The sequence below is a fragment of the Aquarana catesbeiana genome, linkage group LG01 (assembly GCF_042186555.1).
Source record: "Aquarana catesbeiana isolate 2022-GZ linkage group LG01, ASM4218655v1, whole genome shotgun sequence".
Classification (NCBI taxonomy): Eukaryota; Metazoa; Chordata; class Amphibia; order Anura; family Ranidae; genus Aquarana; species Aquarana catesbeiana.
The window spans coordinates 246,377,579-246,401,113 of NC_133324.1; the positions used below are offsets into that span (position 1 = coordinate 246,377,579).

Here is a 23,535-nt window from a genome sequence, read left to right on the forward strand (position 1 = left end):
TGTGCCAGCTGGAACTTTTACGAGAAGGACAACCCTGACAGGCCTGGGTCGGCCATAACTTGTTGTCTCGTTATCCAATGTCTGTGACGAAATACCGAGCCTGAGAACGCTCCGCTATTTTCAAGTCCTGAAATCTGGGGTCTTGGAGTCCAGGGGTAAAAGCTGGATTCCCCACTATGGGCAAGAGCAGCGACGGTAGGGGCGCTACCAAGAGGTCCAGAAATGCCTTCCGGCTGACCCTCTTAGTCTCCCCTATCGTGGGTCCATTATCTGCTGGGGTAGATCTGCTTGGCACTATGGTAGGGACTCAAGTGGCAGTCCCGACAGGACACATTCCACCCTGACCCACTGTTTGAGTTCACCATGGGGACACCAGTAGAGGACCCGTATCAGATGACATGCCATGTGGTAAAGGTTAGCATCTGGAAAGGCCATACCAACCGAGTTTGGGTAATCTCAAGGTAGATTGGGCCAGCCGTGGCTGTTTCAGTGTCCATAGGAAAGTGACCAAAACACGGTTCACCACCCTGAGAATTGAGCTCGGAACCCTGATGGGTACTGCCTGAAAGTGATAAAATAGGCAAGGCATCACATTCATTTTCACGATGTTGCACCATCCAAACCATGAGAACATGCCGTTCTGCCAGGACTGCAAGTCTTTTTTGATTGTCGTCAGTAGAGGGGGGGAAGTTCAGCGAAAATGTGTCTGGCTTTCTGGGGAGACGAATCCCCAGATATTTAATGTGTTCCAAGGCCCATTTGAAAGGAAAGTCCACTTGTAGCAGCGCTAGTGTGGAGGCCGGCAAGGAAACGTTCAGTGCCTCTGACTTTTGGTAGTTAACTCGGAACCCTGACAGCATTTCATAGGCCTTAAATTCCGAAAGCAGGTTTGGAATATAGATCAGAGGGTTGGATAGAAAGAAAAGGTTGTCCGCAAAAGCTGCAATCTTTGGAGAGAGAGTGTTATCCAGATGGAGACCTGAGATGTCGGGGTTGTTTCTAACGATCCGTAGAAATGGTTCTAGGGTCAGGATGAAAATCAAGGGAGATAGTGGGCACCCTTGACGAGTGCCGTTAGTTATCTCGAATGGACGTGAAAGGTGTCTATTCACCTTTACTTGGGCGGAGGGGCACGAGTAGATGGCCTGAACCCAGTGCATTATCCTCTGCCCCAGGCCTATAGAGCGCAGCGTTTCTGTCAGAAAGGTCCAGTCCACCTTATCAAGCGCCTTTTTGGCATCGACAAACCCAACCTGGCCTAAGTGGATCAGTTAGGGGAATGTGCCCGATCAGACGCATGGAGAGTATTTTGGCAAATATCTTAAGGTCCACATTTAAGAGATATCGGTCTGTATTTTTGGCACATTAGTGGATCCTTGCCCTCCTTTGGAATCACTGCAACGTGAGCTCAAAGGGTGTCTCTCAGTGGGTTAGTCCTTTCGCCTGCGGCATTGTATGCCGAGAGGAAGTGCGGGGTCAAAAGGTCCCCAAAGGTCCTATAATAAAGGGGAGAGTAGCTGTCCGGGCCCGGCGCTTTCCCTGATTTCAGTTGTGCTATTGCCGCTGTCACTTCTTCCGCTGAGAGAGGTTTATGGAGATCTGCCAGATCTTCATCTGTGATACGGGGAAGCCTTGAACGAGATATGTAGTCTTGGATCGCTTTCTTCTTGGAGGATTCTCCTCGGAAGAGTGTGGGTGGGTGAGGTTGTAGAGAGCGATGTAGTATTTCCTAAAAATGTTCGCTAACTTTTCCGTATCGTGGACTTTAGTACCCCGTTTGTCTAATAGCTCCGGAACAAATGTGCGAGCCTGTTGGGCTCGCAAGGCCCGCGCCAACAGCTTCCCGCATTTATCACTATGCTCGTAGAAAGTGCGCCGACACTTGACTATTGTGGCTTTTGCTCTGTCCAAAGGCAAAGTGCGCATGTGGGACCTGAGGGCTGTAAGGTCAGCCAGAGTCTTGTCTGCTGGGGATTGCCTGTGGATGGACTCCAGAGATCTAATCTTGGCCAAGATATCTATTATTTGTTGGGCCCTGACCTTCTTTATCCGTGACCCAATCTTGATCAAGAGACCCCTGATATAACTTTTATGCGCCTCCCATACCATCATGGGGACACTGCCATCCCCGGTGTTGGAAGCAAAAAAAGAGTCTCAGTTCCTGGGAGATCTCATCCGCAACCTCCGGATTTTGATACAAGGAATCATTTATCTTCCACATCCATTGCTTAGGAGATGGGGATAGCAGATCTATGTCCACAAAGATTGGAGCATGGTCCGAGAATGTGATAGAGCCAATGGATGCGGATGTAGCCCTGGACAGGAGAGATTGAGGCAGCAGAAAGAAATCGATCCTGGTGTAAGAATCATGGGGATGCGAGTAGAAGGTATTAGTCTCGTTGATGCAGATGAAGGATCCGCTACACGTCCACAAGATGGAACGCATTAAGGTTTTTTTTCAGGCGTTTAATAGCTGCATACGAGACCTGTGATGTCCACCTAGAGGCATCTAGGGTAGGATCTGGGGTGAAGTTCATATCACCCCCTCAAGATCACCATCCCCTCTGCAAAGTCACCCAATTTGGCTAGGATCGGTTCTAGATATGTAATCTGATTTGAGTTAGGCAAGTATAGGTTAACCAAGGTAACCTGGGAACCGCCCAGTGTCCCCTTAACAAATAGGGCTCTACCCTCTGTGTCACTCCATTGATCACCCAGCTGCCAAGGGATCGAGCTCTGAATCAGAATGCTGACCTGGAGTCCGTCGAGCAGCCATGGTATACCGTCAGAAAAGTGAGATCTTGAAGCTTTGACAGTTTGTCAGCTCGAAAGTGTGTCTCTTGGAGGAAGCAGACATGAGCTTTCATATGTTTCAGTTAGAGCGCACCATTGTGCGTTTCTCTGGGGTGTTTAGACCCTTCACATTAATAGACATGAGACTGACGGATCTTTTCTCGCCTGTATGCATGGTGACGGCTGGATGGGGGGGAGCGGGGAAAAAAAAAAAGGGGGGGGGGAGAGGGGAAAGGGAGGAACGAAAGGGTAAGAAATGTAGAGAAACTGGTAAACTAAAAGCCTACCCATTAAGAAAAAGAAAGAACAGAGGAGAGAGCGAATATGCCCGAGGTATCAAAGAGATTACTCTGAACACCCAGGTAGTCTACAACAATAAAAAACGAGGACCAACAGGGTGTCACCCTATGTGGGGGAAGTGGTCGTGCACAGCGGGGGTCAGAGACTCCTCGTCCCAACCCACGGGAAAAGAAAAAACAAAAAAACAAACCTCCTTTAACTGTAGCATTACTTATGGCAGCTGATCGCTTCTCGGCCTTTTGGCTAAGATCAAGTGTAGTATCGACTTTAGCCCTTAGGGGTGTCTCTGCTTCACAGCTAGGACGTTGAGAACCACTTGCATCTATCCAAGCCAATTGGTCCTTGTGGGGTACCCTCTGCTCGGCCTGGTAGGATCATTGATTAAATTCAGCTTCACCTACTTGCTGCTATTGGGTTAGAGGCTTAGCCCCCACAGGGAACGAGATTGCAGTCTTCCCTCCTCCCCCACTCCGCATTACTACCTCCGGGCAGTAGATGCTAGAGCCTTTGTAAAGGCTACGAAAAAGAGCGAAGACGTCGAGGAACCAGAAGGAAGCCGCCTAAGAACACCTGAAGCGACATCCAACTCCTCGGCGATGGCGAAGAGCGATAAGAAGACCAGCAAGGAGAAGAAGAGCCCCGTTCCAGCCACTTCCTCCGAGCCCGGGAATGCCGCTGCCTCAACCCCCGCCTCTACCCCGGCCGGCACCAGCCGACCAGGACCAGCCAAGCCAGACCAGCCTGCAGACAGGCTCCCAGCACTGGAGCCTTGGATGAAGCAGACGGTCGTGCTGCAGCTGAAGGAGGTGGACGGAAGAGTCCCTGACATGACCCCGGAGATTTTCGGAAAGAAGATGATTCTGGAACAGGGGTTCAGCAAAGCGGAGACGCTTTCTGTGCAGGCCTTCACAAGAGGTATATTCTTTATAATTTTTGTGTCATTTCAGGTCTGCAGAAGATACTGGGAGAGGGTGAAGACCAGTGGCCCTGAATCCCCTTTCCGGAAGTTCACTGCGAACTGCCCCATAACACGGGACGAAAAGCGGGTGACAGTAGCCATGAGGAACCCCCATACCAGAGGAAAGGACACCTACCTCCAGAGGTTCTGCACCGTGGTGAAGGACCCGATCCAAATCTTCGATGCCAACGGCTTCTGGATAGGTAAGTGGTCTGTGCTTTGCAAACTGAGGAAAGACCCTTCGGGGGACATCCAGCACCTGCAGCCTTTCTTCTCCCTGGGATCATCCGCAGGAATCCTTTTCTACCCCGGCATACCCTACAACTGTAACAAGTGTGGGCAGCCGGGACACATAGGTAAGGATTGTAAAGAGCTTGCTTGCAAGTTCTATAGGGTGACAGGCCACGAGACCAAGGACTGTCCGAGGTCCAAAGCCTGCAACCTTTGCGGATTGGCAGAGCAGTCTTCAGACACTGCCCCCAGAGGACCCAGACCTATGCTGGAGCCGTGAGCCAGGGTAAACCACCCTCCAGCACCGGGAGGAAGCTGCCGGAAAAACCTAAGGAACCTCGAAAGGCCACAGGTAAGTCCACTCCTGCCCCCCCTGCCCCAACTCCACCCCCTACCTCCAGCACACCCCCACCCACCCCCTCTGTGCCGGAGGAGCCCCTCCCCTTCCCCCCCGAACTTGTCCTCCCTGGAGGACTTCCCCACCCTCCCACCTCCCTCCACCCCCACCAGTGGCCCAACAGGAAGCCGTAGCCGGAAACGGAAACCAGAGCCCAACAGCTGAGGAACCCGCCACCTCCACCAAACGGCCCAACGGGGTCCAGCGTGACAGCGATGGACCAGAGCAAGTAGTGGAGGACCTAGAGTCTGCAGGGGAGGAGGAGGAAGAGGAGGAGATCGTGGTCGACCCCGAGCATGACCTCCCCCCAACGTCCACATCAGCCAGCAGATGATGAAGTCTGTCCTTGAGGAGCTGGGCCTGGCCCAGAACACAGGACAGGCGGAAGACACAACGGAAGAGCCACCCCCCCCCCTCCGGGGAGGTAAGTTCGGACCCTTGTTAACTAGACCCTCATACCCTTTTTCATTATGGCTGAGATCTCAATCTTTTCCATTAATGTAAGGAGTATCAAAGATGCATCTAGAAGGCAAGCTGTCCTGACCTTTCTTTCAAGTCAGCAGAGTGATGTCTACATGCTCCAGGAGTGCGCCCTTCCTCCCTTGAGGAGGTACACTCATCTGTCCTCCCAGTGGACCCTTGGTCCCTCCTACTGGTCCGGGGGTGGCGATTGCAAGTCTGCAGGAGTAGCCATTCTGGTCTGGGGTGGGCGCTTCACGGTTGACTCTATTCATGAGCTAGTCTGTGGCTGTCTTTTGGTCATAGACGGCTCGTGGGTGGAAGAGCCAGTTAGGCTCATCAACGTGTACACCCCCCCAGACAAGAATGCGCGGCTGGAACTTTTCCAGACCCTGCGGACCCAACTCGTCACCACCAGAACAGTAGTGATCGGCGGTGATTTTACTGTCCAATCGAGGAGGATGGGCGCAGCTCCAGCAAATACGCAAAACTTGATGCTACTTCTAGGCTGCTCAAGGAGATGATCTCGGAGGCCTCCTTGCAGGACGCCGTGGGATCCATAGGGAAAGGGACCGTGAACTATTCGTGGTGCCGACCCGATGGATCTGTGAGTTCCAGGATCGACTTCGTGCTCACTTCAAGAACAGTCAAGCATCGCAAGTTCTCCATGGTCCCCTTCTTTTTCTCGGACCACAGGGCTATTCACTTTCGGGGTGACCTGGGCGAGGGCTTTGCCCGCGGACCGGGTTCCTGGAAGCTGAATAGCACCCTGCTGGAAAACGAGGAATTGATGGGGGAACTCCGGGAGGCCTATGCCACCTGGACGGAGGAAAAGAGATTCTTCGGAAGGGTAAGTGATTGGTGGGAGTTTGTGAAGGTTAAGCTGCGTAGCTTCTTTCAGGCAAGGGGACGCCAGCGTGTGTGTGCCAGGAGGAGGGAACTCAGGAGACTGCAGCGTCAGTTGCAGTCCCTGCAGGACCTTCAACACTGTGGCTGGGACATTAGGCAGGACCTGGAGGACACCAAGAAGAGCCTGAAAGGACACTTCGAGGAAGAATCCAGGCACATTGCCTTCCGTGCCAAGGTGGAGAATCTTGAGAAAGGTGAGAAGTGCAATTCTTTCTTTTTCAGGAAACTTCACTCAGGACACACACCCTTGTCAGAGCTGCGTGACGAGACCGGAACACTCCAGAAGGGGAAGAAGGCTGTGATGCAAGTGGTCAGCGACTACTACACCAACCTCTACTCCCCGAAAGAAACGGACACACAGGCGGCCGACAGGTTCCTGTCAGGTATCTCTAACCAAATTGATCCTGCAGGTTCATCAACCGTCAACGCCCCTTTGGTGTTGGAGGAGCTGCACTCTGCCGCTAAATCCTTTAGGCAAGGCAGGACCCCGGGCTGCGATGGTCTCCCAGTCGAGCTCTATGTAGCACTGTGGGATCTCGTGGGCCCGGACCTGCTCGAGCTGTACGAGGAGATGGTGGTGGAGGGCAGAATGCCTCCGTCACTGAGGGAGGGGATGATCACGATTTTGTATAAGCGGAAGGGGGAGAGATTGGATCTTAAAAATTGGCGTCCGATCTCTCTTCTGAATGTGGACTACAAAATCCTCGCCATGGTCCTGGCCAACAGGCTGAAGTCTGTCATCGGACAGATCATCCACCCGGATCAGACTTGCGGCATTCCTGGTCGCAGGATTGCGGACAGCCTTGCGCTTGTCCGGGACACGGTCCAGTACATTCATGGCCGCCGTGTGCACGCGGCCCTGGTCAGTCTTGACCAGGAGAAGACCTTTGACCGTGTCTCCCACGAGTTTATGTGCAGAGCTCTGCGCAGGTTTGGTCTTGGGGAAATGTTTTGTTCGTATGTGAATGTAATGTACACTGACATTTCTAGTTTGGTGCTGGTAAATGGCTGGAAAACTGACCCTTTTCCAATTTTGTCTGGGGTCAGACAAGGCTGCCCTCTCTCACCTCTGCTTTTTGTTTGTTGTATAGAGTTCTTCGCCCGAAGCATCAGACGGAACCCAGAGATCAGAGGGATCACCGCACCAGGACCGGACAGACGGGAGGTCAAGTGCTCACTCTACATGGACGACGTGACGGTGTTCTGTGCTGATCGGCGCTCCATCGACACACTCGCCCAGACCTGTGAGGACTTCGGCCAAGCTTCAGGGGCAAAGGTCAACTGCAGGAAGTCAGAAGTCATGCTCTTCGGAAAGTGGTTCCTGCCTTCTTCTGCACCCATTCCTTTCAGCATCAAGACGGACTTCATCAAAATCCTTGGGGTCTGGTTTGGAGCTGAGGGCGCAGCCCTGAAGTCCTGGGAGGAAAGACTGTCAAAGATGCGACAGAAGTTTGGACTTTGGAGCCTCAGAGAACTCACCATCGAAGGAAAAACACTGGTACTCCGCAGCGAGATCCTCCCTGTGTTGCAGTACCTCGCCCAGGCCTGGCCCACCTGGGTTAACACCTGCAAGGCCATCACCAGGGCGGTGTTTCACTTCATCTGGAGCTCCAAAATGGACAGAGTGAAGCGGGTGGTTATGTTCAAGGAACCCCTCAAGGGCGGTAAGGGCGTGCCCGACATCGCTACCCTACTGAGGGTGTGCTTTGCTTGTAACTGCATCCGCAGGACATTGGTGGACAGAACTGTGGACTCTGGTGGTAACTCCATGTCCCGTTTTTTCCTCCTGCCTCTTTGGAGGACCCTTGGCTGGGACAAATGGGACAGCTCCATCCCCTACAACTAGGACACCCCTTGGTACTACTTGGACACCTTCAAGTTTATTAAGGAGCTGGGGCTACATGGAGTGAAGCCCGACTTGTGGAAGCCAAAAACTATCCACAAGTTGATCAGAGCATCAGACATTGTTGAGACTGTTCCAGGCCTCCCTTCAGCCACTTGTAAAGTGGTCTGGAGGAATGTTTCTTCAAAGAGACTCACCAACAGGCACAAAGATCTGGCATGGATGGCAATCCAAGGGGGGTTGCCACTCAGGACATTCATGCATGCCAGAAACCTGTGCAGATACAGGCACTGCCCCTTTTGCATCATCCAGGAGGAAACTGCTCTGCATGTTTTCTGGGAGTGCCCCTTTGCACAGGACCTGTTGAGGGCCTTGGAACCTGAACTCAAAGACTTCGTACCACAGACTGCTATCACACACTTTGGTGTGTTGAACGGACTCTTCTGTGGAACTCATTCACAGGAGGACATTGACGGTGCCTGGCGGGTGCTGTGTTGCTTTAAGGACGCTTTATGGTGCGCCAGAAAGCGCCTCATCCACCAGCGGGAGAGGATGTCCATCGAGGACTGTCGCAGACTGGTCCAAAGTCTGCTCAGACTACCACTTGATTGACTTCAAGGAGGAAGAGGAGGTCTGAAGATTCCCCCTCTCCCTGTGTATCCTTTGGCAGTTCAAATAAAGCTTTGGGCCTGTGAACTCTTTTTCTCCCTCCCCTACCCCACCTTCTCCACCCCCACCCCCCCCCAATCACACCCGTTGCCCATTTGAATGTTATTAGACTGTATGACCAGACTTTTTGTAACATGTTTTTGAAGTATTGCTTTCAGGGTAATGCGGTGTCATGCATGATGTGATGTTTCGGGGTATTATTACTCCGCACAACACATTAGGCATCATACCGCAGGATGAATGTCATTTATTTGTATGCTTGGCAATGTATTGTTATGAAGTGTATTTATGCGCTGCGTCGCAGTACAGATGGGAATGTACCCTATTTAAGTATTTGTTTTTTGTATATGTTCTTGCAAAATAAAGTATACATTTTCAATCAAAAATTACTTATGGCAGCTGATAAGCCAGTACAGAGTAATAAGTGCCTCAGGGTTGGAGCGTTCGTCCAAGCAGACCCAAGGATACTGCCTGCAGGAACACCACCTGTACATGGATGTTAGCAGGAGGACATGAGTAACATATAAACCGACATGTTCACAATAACTATAGCAACATGAAAACAAACAGAAATACCTACCCACACATGGCCATAAAATTAGGACTTCACCAAAACAAACAGGTCCCATTTGGGGGCCCACCCAGTAAGCAAACGGTGTTCAATTGGCCAGAGCACCGCATCCACTTAAAACGGATGGCCTCTGCCCACATGGGGGCTGCTTATCTACATGAGGGGGGGGAGCGGATAAAGGATCCACCCATAAGCCTTTAATGCCAGGAGGAGTGAGGGTTGTTAGGGAGAGGGGGAAGGAAGAAAGAGGAAGGAGGGGGGGCGAGGGGAAGGAGGGAAGGAAGGAGAGAGGAAGGGGGGAAGGAGGGGGGAAGAGGGAGGGGGGGAAGGAGGGGGGAAGAGGGAGGGGGGGAAAGAGGGAGGGGGGAAAGAGAGAGGCAGTGGATGTAACCAGCAGGATCACAATACAAAATCTACCCTGTGATTTGCCGCACTGAGATCTACAGCGCATACACTGAGATTTTTTATACTGATATCTATAGATTATTATGAATAGCTACACTGAGATCTATATCCTGGGATACATATACATAGAACTATATGAGATATTTACTTTTAGATCTACTGTATATACTTTGATCCATGCAATATATGTTTATGCTGAGAGGAATACACTATGTCTATATACGGAGATCTACAGTACATATTGGGAGGTGCATTTAAACTGGGATCAATATACTGGAGTGTTTATACGGGGATCAGAGAGAGTAGGCGGAATTCTACCAAGACAAAAGTCAATCGTTCCCTCCACTGTATACGTCCTTCCAATACAGGATTACTGGTAGTCAATGGGGGAGTAGCATGGGACATTCGATGGTTGTGCTCCATGGCACAAACAGTACCGGGCTCGCCTGTATAGCGGAAGTATAAGTGGAAGAAACAACAAAACAAGGGTCCGCGCCATGTGCACTTAACGTACGTTCCTGTAGCAATGGCTTTAAACTTCAGGGTCGCCCACCCGAGCTGGGATCTCCCCTCTGTCTTCGAGGTGTGCAACGTGGCAGTCCCAATCGTGGGCCCCTGGTGTTCAGGCCCGGGTCTCTGCGCGGCAGCGGGTTTAAAGAGTTTGGTAAAGGGATCGGCTCAATGTCCAGGAAGGCAAAGAGGTCAAGGTGATCCATGTAGCGGCGTAGCCAGAAGTTGTTGTCTTTGCGAATGTTAAGCTGGAGGGGGAAGCCCCAACGGTAAGGCAGCTCAGAGCGTCTCAGGCATTACAAAAGGGGCTTCAGCATTGCTCTCCGTTGCAGAGTGGCTTTAGCTACATCAGGGAAGACGGAAATCTGTGCGCCAAACTATCTGACCCTTTGTCCAGGATGCCCGGAGTATCTGTTCTTTTAGTACATGTGGAGTCGGCAGATCACATCACGTGGACGATCTAGATCAGAAGGCCTGGGTCCCAGTGCCCTGTGAACCCTGTCAAACTCCAGTGTGGTAGGCGGGTCAGGGTCAAGAACCTTTAACCGTATCGCCCTCACTGTTTCTTGGAGGTTCTCCGGGCCTGTCGCCTCCGGCAGTCCCCGGAGCTGCAACTTGTTTCTTTCCAGGTGGAGCTGCGCCTCTGCCAGGCCCTCTTGATGAGATGAGTGCCTCCACTCCAAATGGGCGACACACTGCTCCAGGGCACTCACAGATGATTCCCCTTTAGACAAGCGAACATCAAAGTGCTGTACCTCCGTGTGGAGCTTCTGGAAGTCACGGCGGTGTTGCTATTACATCCGCTGTACCAAGGCCTCCATGTTGGCTTTCGTCGGGCGGGTGCGAAGCAGGGTCCTGATGTCGGTATCCTCCTGGGAGAGGGAGCCCGGGCCAAGGGAGGATGCGGCCGAAGGATCCAGGATAGCCGGCAGGCCTGCCAGGGAGCTCGGCATCTGTTGGGAAGAGGCAGCCATCGCTGAAAAGTTTTGGGCTCGTGTTTGCCACGTGTTGCCGAGGCTCGCACTCCTGGGGAGGCCTGCGTTGTCTCCAGGAAATAACGGCTAATAGGAACTTCTGTCACAGCTTTAGACGAACCTCGGGTCCGCCTGCGTTTGTTGTAGCTCATGGCAATCGACAAAAGTTGGTAATTTACACACAAAGAAAAGCCATATGACCAGAGACCTTCAAATGCCACATTGCCAAGGCGCCATACTAAAATGCCACATTTTTATGAAGATTTAATACCACCTTACACAGTGTATTCCATGTGCTTGTCTGTGAGAGACACACAGACTGTCATTGGCATACTTCCCTATTGTTTGTGTATTGGGAGGGAATGTGGATTGTGCCTGTCTCATTGTTAAATGTTAATGACCTCACATTGCTCTGTCTGCCTTAAGATAAACTTATTATGGGATGTATATGTGTATTAGCTGCTAAGGGGGAGGGGGATTGTCCCACAGTGTATATCTTTGTGTACACTGTATGTAAAAATCCATTAGCAGGGGGGAGGACCATAGGGAAACACGTATATACAGTATATCAGCTCCCTTTCCGACGTCCTTCATACCAAGCTGAAGTGTATTACTGAAGTCATCGCTCGTGTTTTACATTTTCGTGTTTTCCTAATTCAATATGCCTAAAGTTGCTAGTTCAAACGTAACCCTTTTCAAGAAGTGGATTAATGGGGACAGCATTTTCGCTATGGAAGGTGGGAAGAAATTCTGCAAGTTGTGCACGAAATCTGTAAGTTTTTATTCAGTTTTCTTTGAGAACTCTTCTTATACCTATATCATTCTCATTTCTCTCTTCATTTTTACCGGTACTGATTACAAAACTTTTTCCTGTATTTAATTTACAGTATGAGTTTAAGAAGAAGTGGCAATTCGAAGTGCACAAGAAAAGCGAGCAGCACCTGGCAAGGGACAAAGCTCCGAGTACTGATCGGAAGCAACAGCAGCTCCTTAGAGATGTGGTGTCATGGGAAATTCGTCCCGAGGTCCAGGAATTTTCCAGAGACGTCACCATGGCTTTCCTTAAAGAAGGCATTCCGTGACACAAACTGGAGAAGGGTCCCCTGCGCGACATTTTTGACAAGTACTGTAGCGTCAAATTGCCAAGCGTGAGCACCCTAATGGTACCTCAATTGTGTGAAAAGGTAAGCAATGTTCAATGATAGTTTATATTCAAATCACGCATAGGTACCTTTGGTTGAGCAACAATACCTTCTGCAAAAATGAAGATCAACGAGTAAAAATTTACAAACATGTTTACGTGTAGGTATGAAAACAAAACAAATGTTCATATTTTAAATGGTGCCGACTGTATACGTGTATATATTTTTCTTTCTTAGAACTTGGAGGAAATTCGCAAGGACATTGGTGACTCAAGGATCTGGCTCAGCGTGGAGGAAGCAACGGGCTCACTCGGACGATACACCGCCAACGTCGTTGTAGGAAAATTGGATCCTGACAATGCCCAAAAAGGTCATCTTATCCACGTGGCTCAGTTGGAAAAAACAATACTTCAACCATTGTCCAAACTGTCCAGGAAGCCCTGAGTAAGTGCCTTTTTTTCCCTACACTACTACTACTAAACCAGCACCCTTCAGGCTATAATTTTAGCTTGTCTGTCACGGTGCCATTTTTAGTGCTTATATACAGCATGCTAATATTTCATTTATTTATGTGTTTCAGGGCTGCTGTGGCAAGGAGCCCCCAACACGGCAGGACGCTTGCTACTACTTTTCACGGATAGTGTAGCATACATGCTGAGCGCGGGGAGGACCCTTAAGGCTATCTACCCAAAAATTATCTACGAGAAGTGTCTGGCACATGGACTACATTGTGTTGTGGAGGCCATACGGGAAGAGCACCCCAAAGTCAATAAACTAATCTCGGCGGGGAAAAAAATATTCCTGAAGGCACCAAAGAGGGTTGAGGTATTCAGGAAACATTTTCCTGGCGTGCCACTACCTCCCGAGCCTGTTGTCACTAGGTGGGGCACCTGGTTGTCTGCAGTATCGTGGTACGTGAAGCATTTTGAAGGTTTCAAAACCGTGGTGAAGGAGCTGGAAGATGATTCTGGTGTGGTGAAAAAGGCAAAAGACCTCAGACGACCCGGCCCTCTTCCCGCAGCTTCTCTTTTTGGAGGCCAATTTCAAGTCAACTCCAGAAGTCATCGAGCAGCTTCAGTCTCAGAAGACTCTCCCGATAACCTCTGTGGCGAAGATGGAGGAAATTTCCAACACAGATTACCCAGGAGCCATTGGAAAGAGGATTAAATCCAAAGTACAGGCCGTCCTGATCAGGAATTGTGGCTGGAAGTCAGGAGCGTGGCTGCGAACCTCAAAGGAAAGGAATCACTGCTGAAAGAAGATTGGGATGCTGCAGACGTGCTGGCAATGAAATACATGCCTGGAACATCAGCCGACGTAGAGAGGACTTTTTCAAAATTAAAGTACATCCTCAGCGACCGTCGCCTCAATTTTTCTATGGAGAGCATAGTCGCTCATGTAAAATTATACTATGATTAAAACTAAAATTGTTGTAAATACCTGTAAATAGTAATCAGGTAGCTAATATGATTCAAGTTGCACGATTTAATATCCCTTTTACGATGGGAAGGGGGGTGGAAAGTTGAAAAATAAATGCCACATTTTGTAAAAGTAAATGCCACATTTTGAAGGTCTCTGCATATGACTCACAGAGACCTGTAAATGAATGCTTGTAATAAAAAAGTTATGTTCATTCAAGCACATTATGAATAAGTATTCCTATGTATTGAAATGACTGTTGGGTAACCAGGGCTATGGGTGCCCTGGCTTTGACAATCATTGACCTGAAAGTTTAACGCATTTCTGTGGATAATTCATGTTGGAGCACACATTTTTATTTGGCAGAATGAGATTAACCCAAATCCTTCACTTTTCGAACCTCGGCTGGTGGTGGACGACCACTTTTGTGCCACAAACAGGAGTCTCAAAACTGGGGCAACAAACGCAGCTGAAAAGTTCTCCTCATCTAAGGAGGTCAAAAGACAGACCTAAGAATCTAAAAGTCTGCCTAGTATGATAGATTTTATTACCCTAGTGTTTGGCACACTCTGTATATTATAAAATGTTGCGTACATTTTTCCTCACATTGAGATGGGTATAGTTAATCTTTGCTTTGGGTAGGAAGAACTAAAACCATTCCATCATTCAAGCAGAAAGTAATAATTCTGGTAAAAAGACCCAGCTGTAGTTTTTGTATATTTCAGATGGGAGGCCATTTAGGCCGGGTGCCCTATTTTTGTGGACTTTTGCCACTGCGAAAAATCAGTTCTTCCAATTAAGAGGTGCATTCAAAAGTTTCTTTATCTCTCTCCTCAAGACATGAAAGATTTAGAGATGATAGAAAGTGAGCCAGGGCGTTAGAAAATGGGTGGGGGAAGAAAAACTGGAGCTGTAAAGATCCCTGTATTAACACTTAAAAGTATCCATAATATCTGACAGGGAGTGCATAACAGATCCCCTTAGTGTTTTAATAGCTTCAATATAGGAAGATTCTAATGTGGACTTTGCTATTACCGGCATCAAGTGTCTTGTGCTTTCTTATTCCTCAAAATACCATTTACTTTCTGCTTTCGATATGAAAATATTAAGATAAATTAGCTGTGCATCTCTCAAACTCCCAAAACAAGTAGGTGTAGGGTCAGCAATATAGGCCTCCCCCAGAACATGCACCTCTTCCATAAGATACCTCTCACGCCCTAGAGGACTTCTTTAGGTTAGATATGCTTTTTATTAACCCTTTCATGACTAAGCCTATTTTTGAAATTTGGTGTTTACAAGTTAAAATCCGTATTTTTTGCTAGAAAATTAATTAGAGCTCCCAAACATTATATATATTTTTTTAGCAGAGAATCTAGAGAATAAAATGGAGATTGTTGCAATAGTTTATATCACATGGTATTTGTGCAGCGGTGTTTTAAACGCAAATTTTTGGAAAAGGGACACTTTCATGAATTTTAAAAAATCCAAACAGTAAAGTTACCCCAATTTTTTTGTATAATGTGAAAGATGATGTTACGCCGAGTAAATAGATACCAAACATGTCACCCTTTATAATTGCACGCACTCGTGGAATGGCAACAAACTATGGTACCTATGAATTTCCATAGGCGACGCTTTAAATTTTTTTTTTTTAAGGTTACCAGGTTAGAGTTACAGAGGAGGTCTAGGGCTAGAATTATTGCTCTCGCTCTGACGATTGCGGCGATACCTCACATGTGTGATTTGAACACCGTTTACATATGCGGGCGCGACTTCCGTATGCGTTTTCTTCGTTGCGCGAGCTCGCGGGGACGGGGGCGCTTTAAAATTTTTATTTATTTATTTTTTTACTTTATAAATTGTGTTTAAAAAAAATTTTTTTTTTTTTCTTTTATTGCTGTCACAAGAAATGTAAACATCCCTTGTGACAGTGATAGGTGGTGACAGGTCCTCTTTATGGAGGGATCGGGGGTCTAAAGGACCCCCGATCCCTCCTTTGCACTTCAAAGTATTCAGATCGCTGAAAACGGCGATTCTGAATACTGTATTTTTTAAAAAAATTCGGCGCCATTGACAGCCGAGTAAACGGGAAGTGACGTCATGACGTCGCTTCCGTGTTTACAACGAGAAGGCTGGAACGAAGCCGCCCACAGCTTCGTTCCAGCCCGCCCCCAGCTACCGAAGGCACATGATTGGACACCAGGCCTCCCGATCGCACGGGAGGCCCGGTAAGAGCGGCGGGAGGGGGGGTGTCCCCTCCCGCTCCTCCGGTATAACAGTCGAGCGGCTTTTAGCCGCATCGGTTGTTATACTCGGGTAGCCGATCGCCCGCTGTGAACAACGGTACCGGGATGATGCCTGCAGCTGCAGGCATCATCCCGGTATAACCCCGGAAAGCCGAGTACGGCCGGCGGGAAGGGGTTAAAATACCCCCTAAGCAAGCTTTGATTGTATCTCACACTATTGTAGCAGATGCAGCAAGTTTACTTTTGAAAGAACTCAAGGAATCTTATAGGAAAGTATCCTCTTCAGGCCTAAGGTGATTCACCACAAACTGTAAAACCTTACTCGAGTACAGTGGGGGTATGTAAACATATGCTAGAATACATTTCCATCAATTGTACATAGTACCTGTGTATTGCGAGTGCACGTGGGCTGCGAGTACCTGTGTATTGTATTGTTGAGTACCTGTGTATTGTTGAGTATTAGTGTCAGGAAACTAGTTGTTAGTTCATTTGGACAGGGTATAATCCCCAATCCTCATTAAATCGCTAGGTACGATGCCCGGCAGGTGTGGAGATGTGACTTGGTGCCCAGGTTCTGAATCTAGGGAAGCAACTGTCAGCACTGAGAATTTATCAAGACAGACTGGGCGGAAGGAATCGCGCATTCGTCTAAGGCTCGCCAGTTCCTAAATGTCTTGTAGGACAATTTGATGGGTCAAATGGTAGATGAACCAACTAGAAACAAAGGATTACTAGACCTACTGATTACCAACAATACAGACCTGATCACGGATGTGGAAATACAGGGCAATTTAGGAAACAGCGATCACAGGTCAATTAGCTTCAGTATACAGTAAATGACACAAATAGGAAATATAAGTGGAATACAAAGACACTGAATTTCAAAAGAGCCAACTTCCCTAAACTACGTACCTTGCTAGAAGGCATAAATTGGGATAAAGTCTTAGGAACAAAGAACACAGGGGAGAGATGGGTTTGCTTTAAGAGCATATTAATTAAGGGCATTAGGCAGTGTATCCCATTGGGAAATACATTTAAAAGAACAAACAAAAGTCCTGGGTGGTTTAACTCCAATGTAAAAATGTGTATAAAAGCAAAAGAGAAAGCCTTCAAAAAAATACAAGGCTGAGAGATCATCATCAGCATTTAAACTTTACAAAGAATGCAACAAGAAATGTAAGGGTGTAATTAGGGCAGCTAAGATAGAACATGAAAGACACATAGTGGAGGAGAGCAAAAAAATCCCAAGAAATTCTTTAGGTATATAAACAGTAAATGAGGGAGGACAGACCACATTGACCCCATAAAGAATGAGGAAGGGAATCTGGTTACAAAGGATGGTGAGATGGCGAAGGTATTGAATTTATTCTTCTCCTCAGTCTTCACAAGGGAATCGGGGGGGGGGGGGGGGATTCAGTAACCAAAACTTCAGTGTTTATCCTTATGACACGTCACAGGAAGCACCCTCATGGTTAACAGAGGACAGAATTAGAATTAGACTTGGAAAACTTAACATTAATAAGTCACTGGAACCAGATGGCTTGCACCCGAGGGTCCTTAGGGAACACAGTCAAGTAATTGCCAGACCATTGTTCCTAATTTTTACTGACTGGAATTGTACCAGCTGATTGGGGAAAAGCCAATGTAGCCAAAATACAACCCTGGGTAGTATGACCAGTTAGCCCAACATCAATAGTACGCAAGCTCTTGGAGGGGTAGATAAGGGACTATATACAAGATTTTAGTAATGAAAACAGTATCATTAGCAGTAATCAGCATGGATTCATGAAGAATCATTCTGGCCAAACCAATCTATTAACCTTCTATGAGGAGGTGAGCTGCCATCTAGATAAAGGGAGGCCCGTAGACGTGGTGTATCTGGATTTTGCAAAAGCATTTGCTACAGTTCCCCATAAACGTTTACTGTACAAAGTAAGGTCCGTTGGCATGGACCATAGGGTGAGTACATGGATTGAAAACTGGCTACAAAGGTGAGTTCAGAGGGTAGTGATATATGGCGAGTACTTGGAATGGTCAGGGGTGGAAAATGGGGTCCCCCAGGGTTCTGTCCTGGGAGCAATCCTATTTAATTGGTTCATAAACAACCTGGAGGATGGGGTAAACAGTTCAATCTCTGTATTTGTGGATGATACTAAGCTAAGCAGGGCAATAACTTCTCCGCAGGATGTGGAAACCGTGCAAGTAGATCTGAACAAATTAATGGGGTGGGCAACTACATGGCAAATGAGGTTTAATGTGGAAAAATGTAAAATAATGCATTTGGGTGGAAAAAATATGAATGCAATCTACTCACTAGGGGATGAACCTCTGGGGGAATCTAGGATAGAAAAGGACCTGGGGGTCCTAGTAGATGATAGGCTCAGCAATGGCATGCAATGCCAAGCTGTTGCAAACAAAGCAAACAGAATATTGGCATGCATTAAAAAGGGAATTAACTCAAGAGATAAAGCGATAATTCTCCCACTCTACAAGACTCTGGTCCGGCCACAACTGGAGTATGCTGTCCAGTTCTGGGCACCAGTCCTCAGGAAGGATGTGCTGGAAATGGAGCGAGTACAGGGAAGGGCAACAAAGCCAATAAAGGGACTGGAGGATATTAGTTATCAAGAAAGGTTACGAGCACTGAACTTATTCTCTCTGGAGAAGAGATGCTTGAGAGGGGATATGATTTCAATTTACAAACACCATACTGGTGACCCCAAAATAGGGATAAAACTTTTCCGTGAAAGGGAGTTTAATAAGACATGTGGCCACACATTAAAATTAGAAGAAAAGAGGTTTAACCTTAAACTGCATAGAGGGCTCTTTACTGTAAGAGCAGCAAGGATGTGGAATTCCCTTCTACAGGCTGTGGTTTCAGCGGGGAGCATCGATAGTTTCAAAAAACTATTAGATAAGCACCTAAACGACCACAACATACAGGGATATACAATGTAATACTGACATAACAACACACATAGGTTGGACTTGATGGACTTGTGTCTTTTTTTCAACCTCACCTACTATGTACTATGTATGTTACTATGTAACTAAGAAGGTAAACCAAATCTGTGCGTCAATTGTGACCTGCCTGATAGAAAATTATATTAGATTATATTAATATGCAAACAATTCTAGCATAGAAGAAAACTAAATGAAAAGTAGAGGGTAATTAAACCCTCTTAAAGTTGGTGGTCTACCTGATCAAATGGGTTTCCTGCAGACAGACCACTGATGGACCAAAATGAGAGAGTACAGAACAGCGCCTTCCTCTTGTTTGTGTCACATCAGTTCCATTGCAATCCAAGAGGCAAGGACCAAGCTATAGATATAGGACACCTGAGATGTCTAACCAGTCAGCAAACAGAAGGCCCCCCTAGTATGAGATTTTACTAAGTGTATGGGCTAGAAGCTTCAAAGTGTCAAGTGAGACCAGTTAGGTGACGGCCACAAACAAAGAGTCACAGGGTGGAATTTTCAACTATTACAAAGTTTAAAGCAACACAGGTTAGGATAGTGAACCGTATGCAAAGAAGGGCATTTCAGTATGCTGTGTCTCTTAATGTCAGCTAGAGTCTCTGGCAGGGTTGGGAGCAAAGCATTTCAAACTATTTGCCACTTTATTGGTTCACTGTATCATCTGGCACAGCGGTTGTGGACTGTTGCCATATTAGTAGGCTTGGTTGACAGGGCCGTCATGTTCCTTGTTTTTTTAGCACACCGCGGAACTGCCTTTACGATCTGCTGCGGGTGCCAACACACTGTTAACGGCACCCCAAATGCAGATCGCAAACGCAGTGCATGGTACTGCAGTGTTTTTGAAAAGTAGTGCATACACTCCTTTTTTGCGATCCATTGCAAAATTAATGGGATTTAGGACATTCTAAAAAAGAAAAAAAAAGCATTATACCAGTTTTCTTACCTTGTGTAATAATGCCATAGATGTATCCTTAATCAAAGATTTGGTTTTCTCTCCAATTATTGAAATAAAGGTTTTGGTTTCTGCCATTACCTTTTCATCGTGCAACTAGAACAGAAAATAACGGTTATGAATATGAAGCACAAGTCTTTTGAGTCACTGCTTTCCATTTCATGGATAACTATGGATAGCGACTAGTGAATAATGAGCATCCCTACAAAGCAGCCCATTCCCCAACATCTCAACTAGTAGGTGATGAGTGTGGGAATTTATCTGTATAGGGGTTGGACTGAAGTTAAAGCACTGAAACACAATGGCTCTGATAAAGCATAAGTTCAGAAGCAAACCTTTATTAATGCGCACATTTTGTTGATTTTCTCTGCAGAACAATGGAATTTCAACAATGAGTGAACAAAGTAGCTACATTTCTTCTGAATATGCAAAACCTGCAATGTTAGCAAGGCCTCAGAACAGGTTGAGAGACCTTAGCATAATGGCATACAAGGTTACATCTAGGGCTGCAACTAACGATTCATTTTCATAATAAATTAGCTGGTTGATTGTTTCGATTAGTCGGAGAGAATAACCCTAAAAAAACTTCAAAGTTTGGTGTAAAATTTAGTTATTATGTGAAGTTTAAAAAAACACAATTTATTCTTAAATATTTATATGAAGTGGTAAATATAAATAACAAGCTATACAATTAGGGGACAAAATATCTAATCCACTCTGAGAATTTAAAGAGATTTATATACTATTTGGTTGAATCTGGTACAGATCATCAGACTCGGAGATAAAAAATGTTATTTGAAGAAAAAAAAAAGAAAAAAAAGACCTTAACTACTTCAGCCCCAGAAGGTTTTACCCTCTTAATGATCAGTACTTTTTGCAATTTGGCACTGCGCTGCTTTAACTGGGCCATGCACTGCGCTGTCATGCAATGCTGTACCCAAACGAAATTTGCGTCTTTTTTCTTTCACAAATAGAGCTTTCTTTTGGTGGTAATGGATCATCTCAGTGATTTTTTTGCGATAAAAAAAAATCCAATAAACTCAATTTTTGTCATACATTTAGGCCAAAATGTATTCAGTCACATGTCTTGGGTAAAAAAAATTGGGTAAAAAAAATTCAATAAGCGTATATTTATTGGTTTGCGCAAAATTTATAGTGTCTACAAACTATGGTACATTTAATGGAATTGATGCAGCTTTTAGTTTATGACTGCCTATCTCAGTTCTTCAGGTGCTAAAATGGCATGGCAGTAAAAAAAAAAAAAAAACCCTCCACATTACCTCTTTTTGGAAAGTAGACAGCTCCAAGGAGTTTGCTGAGAGGCATATTGAGCACAATGAATATTTTATTTTTTTGCCACAAGTGATTGAAAAATGAGAAAAAAAATAAATAAAACATTTTTGTACACAAAGTTGTCACTTAAATGATATATTGCTCAAACATGCCATGGGTATATGTGAAATTACACCCCAAAATACATTCTGCTGCTTCTCCTATCCCACGTGAGACTTTTTGGGAGCCTAGCCACGTACACGGCCCCCGAAAACCAATCACTGCCTTCAGGCTTTCTAAGAGCATAAATTTTTGATTTCACTCCTCACTATCGATCACAGTTTCGGAGGCCATGAAATGCCAAGATAGCACAACTCCCCTCCCAATGACCCTTCTTCAGAAAGTAGACACCCCAAGATATTTGCTGAGAGGCATGTTGAGTATTTTGCAGATCTCGCTTTTTGTCACAAACTTTTGAAAATTGAAAAGAGAAAAAAAAAAAAAAGAAAAAAAAAATTTTTCCTTTTCTTTCTTAATTTTCCAAAACAAATGAGAGCTGCAAAATACTCACTATACCTCTTAGCAAATACATTGGGGTGTTTATAAGAACAATAAAAGAACAACTATTTTTGGCTTTTTTATTTGTTTTTTTTCCTTCTTTTACACTTTTAATATACGAGATCGACACGACACGACACGACACGACATCTTCCTTGGGGTAGGGGTATCAGGCAGGACATCTGGAAAATGCCTCTCTGTAATGATCTCTTCCTGGAATTTTAGGAAGGATCCACTTCTTCCTGACACTTTGTATAGTACAGAAGCATTGAACAGAGCAAATTGGAATAGGTATACAGACACTTTTGTACCAGCGTCTGGCCTTATGGGCAATTAAGTATAGCCCCATCATCTGGTCGATGAAGTCTACCCCTCTAATTTTAAGGTTGTACTCGTGGACACAGAGGGGCTTCTCAACAACACCAGTTGCCGTTACAGTTTGGACTGCCGTGTCTGCGTGAATGGAAGACAGAACAAAAACGTTTTGTTTGTCCTTCTACCTCACTGCAAGCAATTCATTGGACCTCAAGCAGGCTCTCTGCCCCCTTCTAAGTCGGTTGGGGAAGCCCTGTCGATTAGATCGCCTGTTGCCACATGTGCCAATTCCTAATTGAAAGAGGTGTCTAAAAGGTGGCACGTTTGTATAAAAATTGTCAACGTATAAATGGTACCTCTTTCAGAATAAGGGTGACACCAAGTCCCAAACAATCTTGCCGCTGCTCCCTATGTAGTCTGGGCAGTCAGGGGGCTCCACGCTGCTATCTTTTCCCTCGTAAACCCGGAAACTATATGTATAGCCTGTAGGCCTGTCACGTATGATCCCATATCTGGCACGCTTGTTGGGGAGAAACGGTTTGAAAACAAGACGGCTAGAAAATTAAATCAGGGACCCATCAACGCAGACATCTTGATCGGGGATAAACAAGGCTACAAATTATTCATTGAAGTGGTTTACAAGGGGTTGAATTTTTGGAATTGATCATATTCAGGGCAACCCTGAGGACAACAGAGTTCATTGTCGTGGAAGTGCATGAACCGCAAGATTTGCGTGCATCTAGTCCTGGCCATGGCAGCAGAGAACATGGGCATATGATGAATTGGGTCAGTGGACCAAAATGACCGCACCTCACTCTTTTTAGTAATGCCCATGAGGCTGGATAGGCCCAGAAAGGTGTTAAATTCGGGAACCCTCATAGGGTTCCTCCTGAATTCCGGGTTGGCCAGTGAATTGGGGAAGTACGGGCGCTGCAGAAGTGGTGGACTGCCAATCAGGATTTGCAAGTGCATTAGGAAGGACACTATGGGCTCTATGGGCCTGTGTTCGAATTCTTGGTGGCTGTGGGACACTACTTGTGCTAGCTAGCCACCACACCAGCTTGAACTGCACTTATGGCACTCGCCACGTCACCAAGCGTTACTGCAGTGCTGATTTGTCTACGACCAGGATGTACTAGTCCACTGGTGCTTGCCAGTTCACCAGAAGGTTGAGTGGCACTAGCACTGGCACTCTGCTGCATATGAGAACCATGCGATTGTTGCACCTCAGCAACAGAAGAACGGGGCTGGGTTCACCTGACCTTAGCAGGGACCACCACTCAGTCGTCAGAGCCATCTGTCAGGGCGCCGCTGCTCTCTGCAGGTTCGTATTTTGAGCCTGAATCGGATTCTGACAGTGAAGCTTCCCCTGTGCTCCCCTGTGCTCTCATGTGTCGTTCTCAGTATCCTGCAGGCCTCTTCACTAGTGAACCTTAACATTTTGGTTTTAATATTCTTTATTAGCAAAAAAGTTTAGTACAAAGCACGCATACCCATACAGGCATATTTCTTTCCCTTCTTTTTATACATTCAGTTTATGAGTAAGTAACTAATAAGCACTGCATTGGTTAGCTATAAATACATAGTACCTTGGTTTTTCCCCCTTTATTTACTCAATTCCCCACACCTTCTC

At 46.5% G+C, this 23,535-nt stretch overlaps 1 protein-coding gene and 1 pseudogene across 1 annotated transcript in view; one reads left to right on the forward strand and one right to left on the reverse strand.

Moving 5' to 3' along the window:
- KNTC1 (kinetochore associated 1) overlaps window positions 1–23,535 on the reverse strand; it is a 521,537-nt gene that overhangs the window by 197,745 nt on the left and 300,257 nt on the right. The window contains exon 40 of the mRNA XM_073627545.1: window positions 19,749–19,853. Within this exon, the coding sequence (XP_073483646.1) occupies window positions 19,749–19,853 (105 nt within the window). The remainder of the gene's footprint in view (window positions 1–19,748; window positions 19,854–23,535) is intronic.
- LOC141124480 (U2 spliceosomal RNA) lies at window positions 3,317–3,411 on the forward strand (annotated as a pseudogene).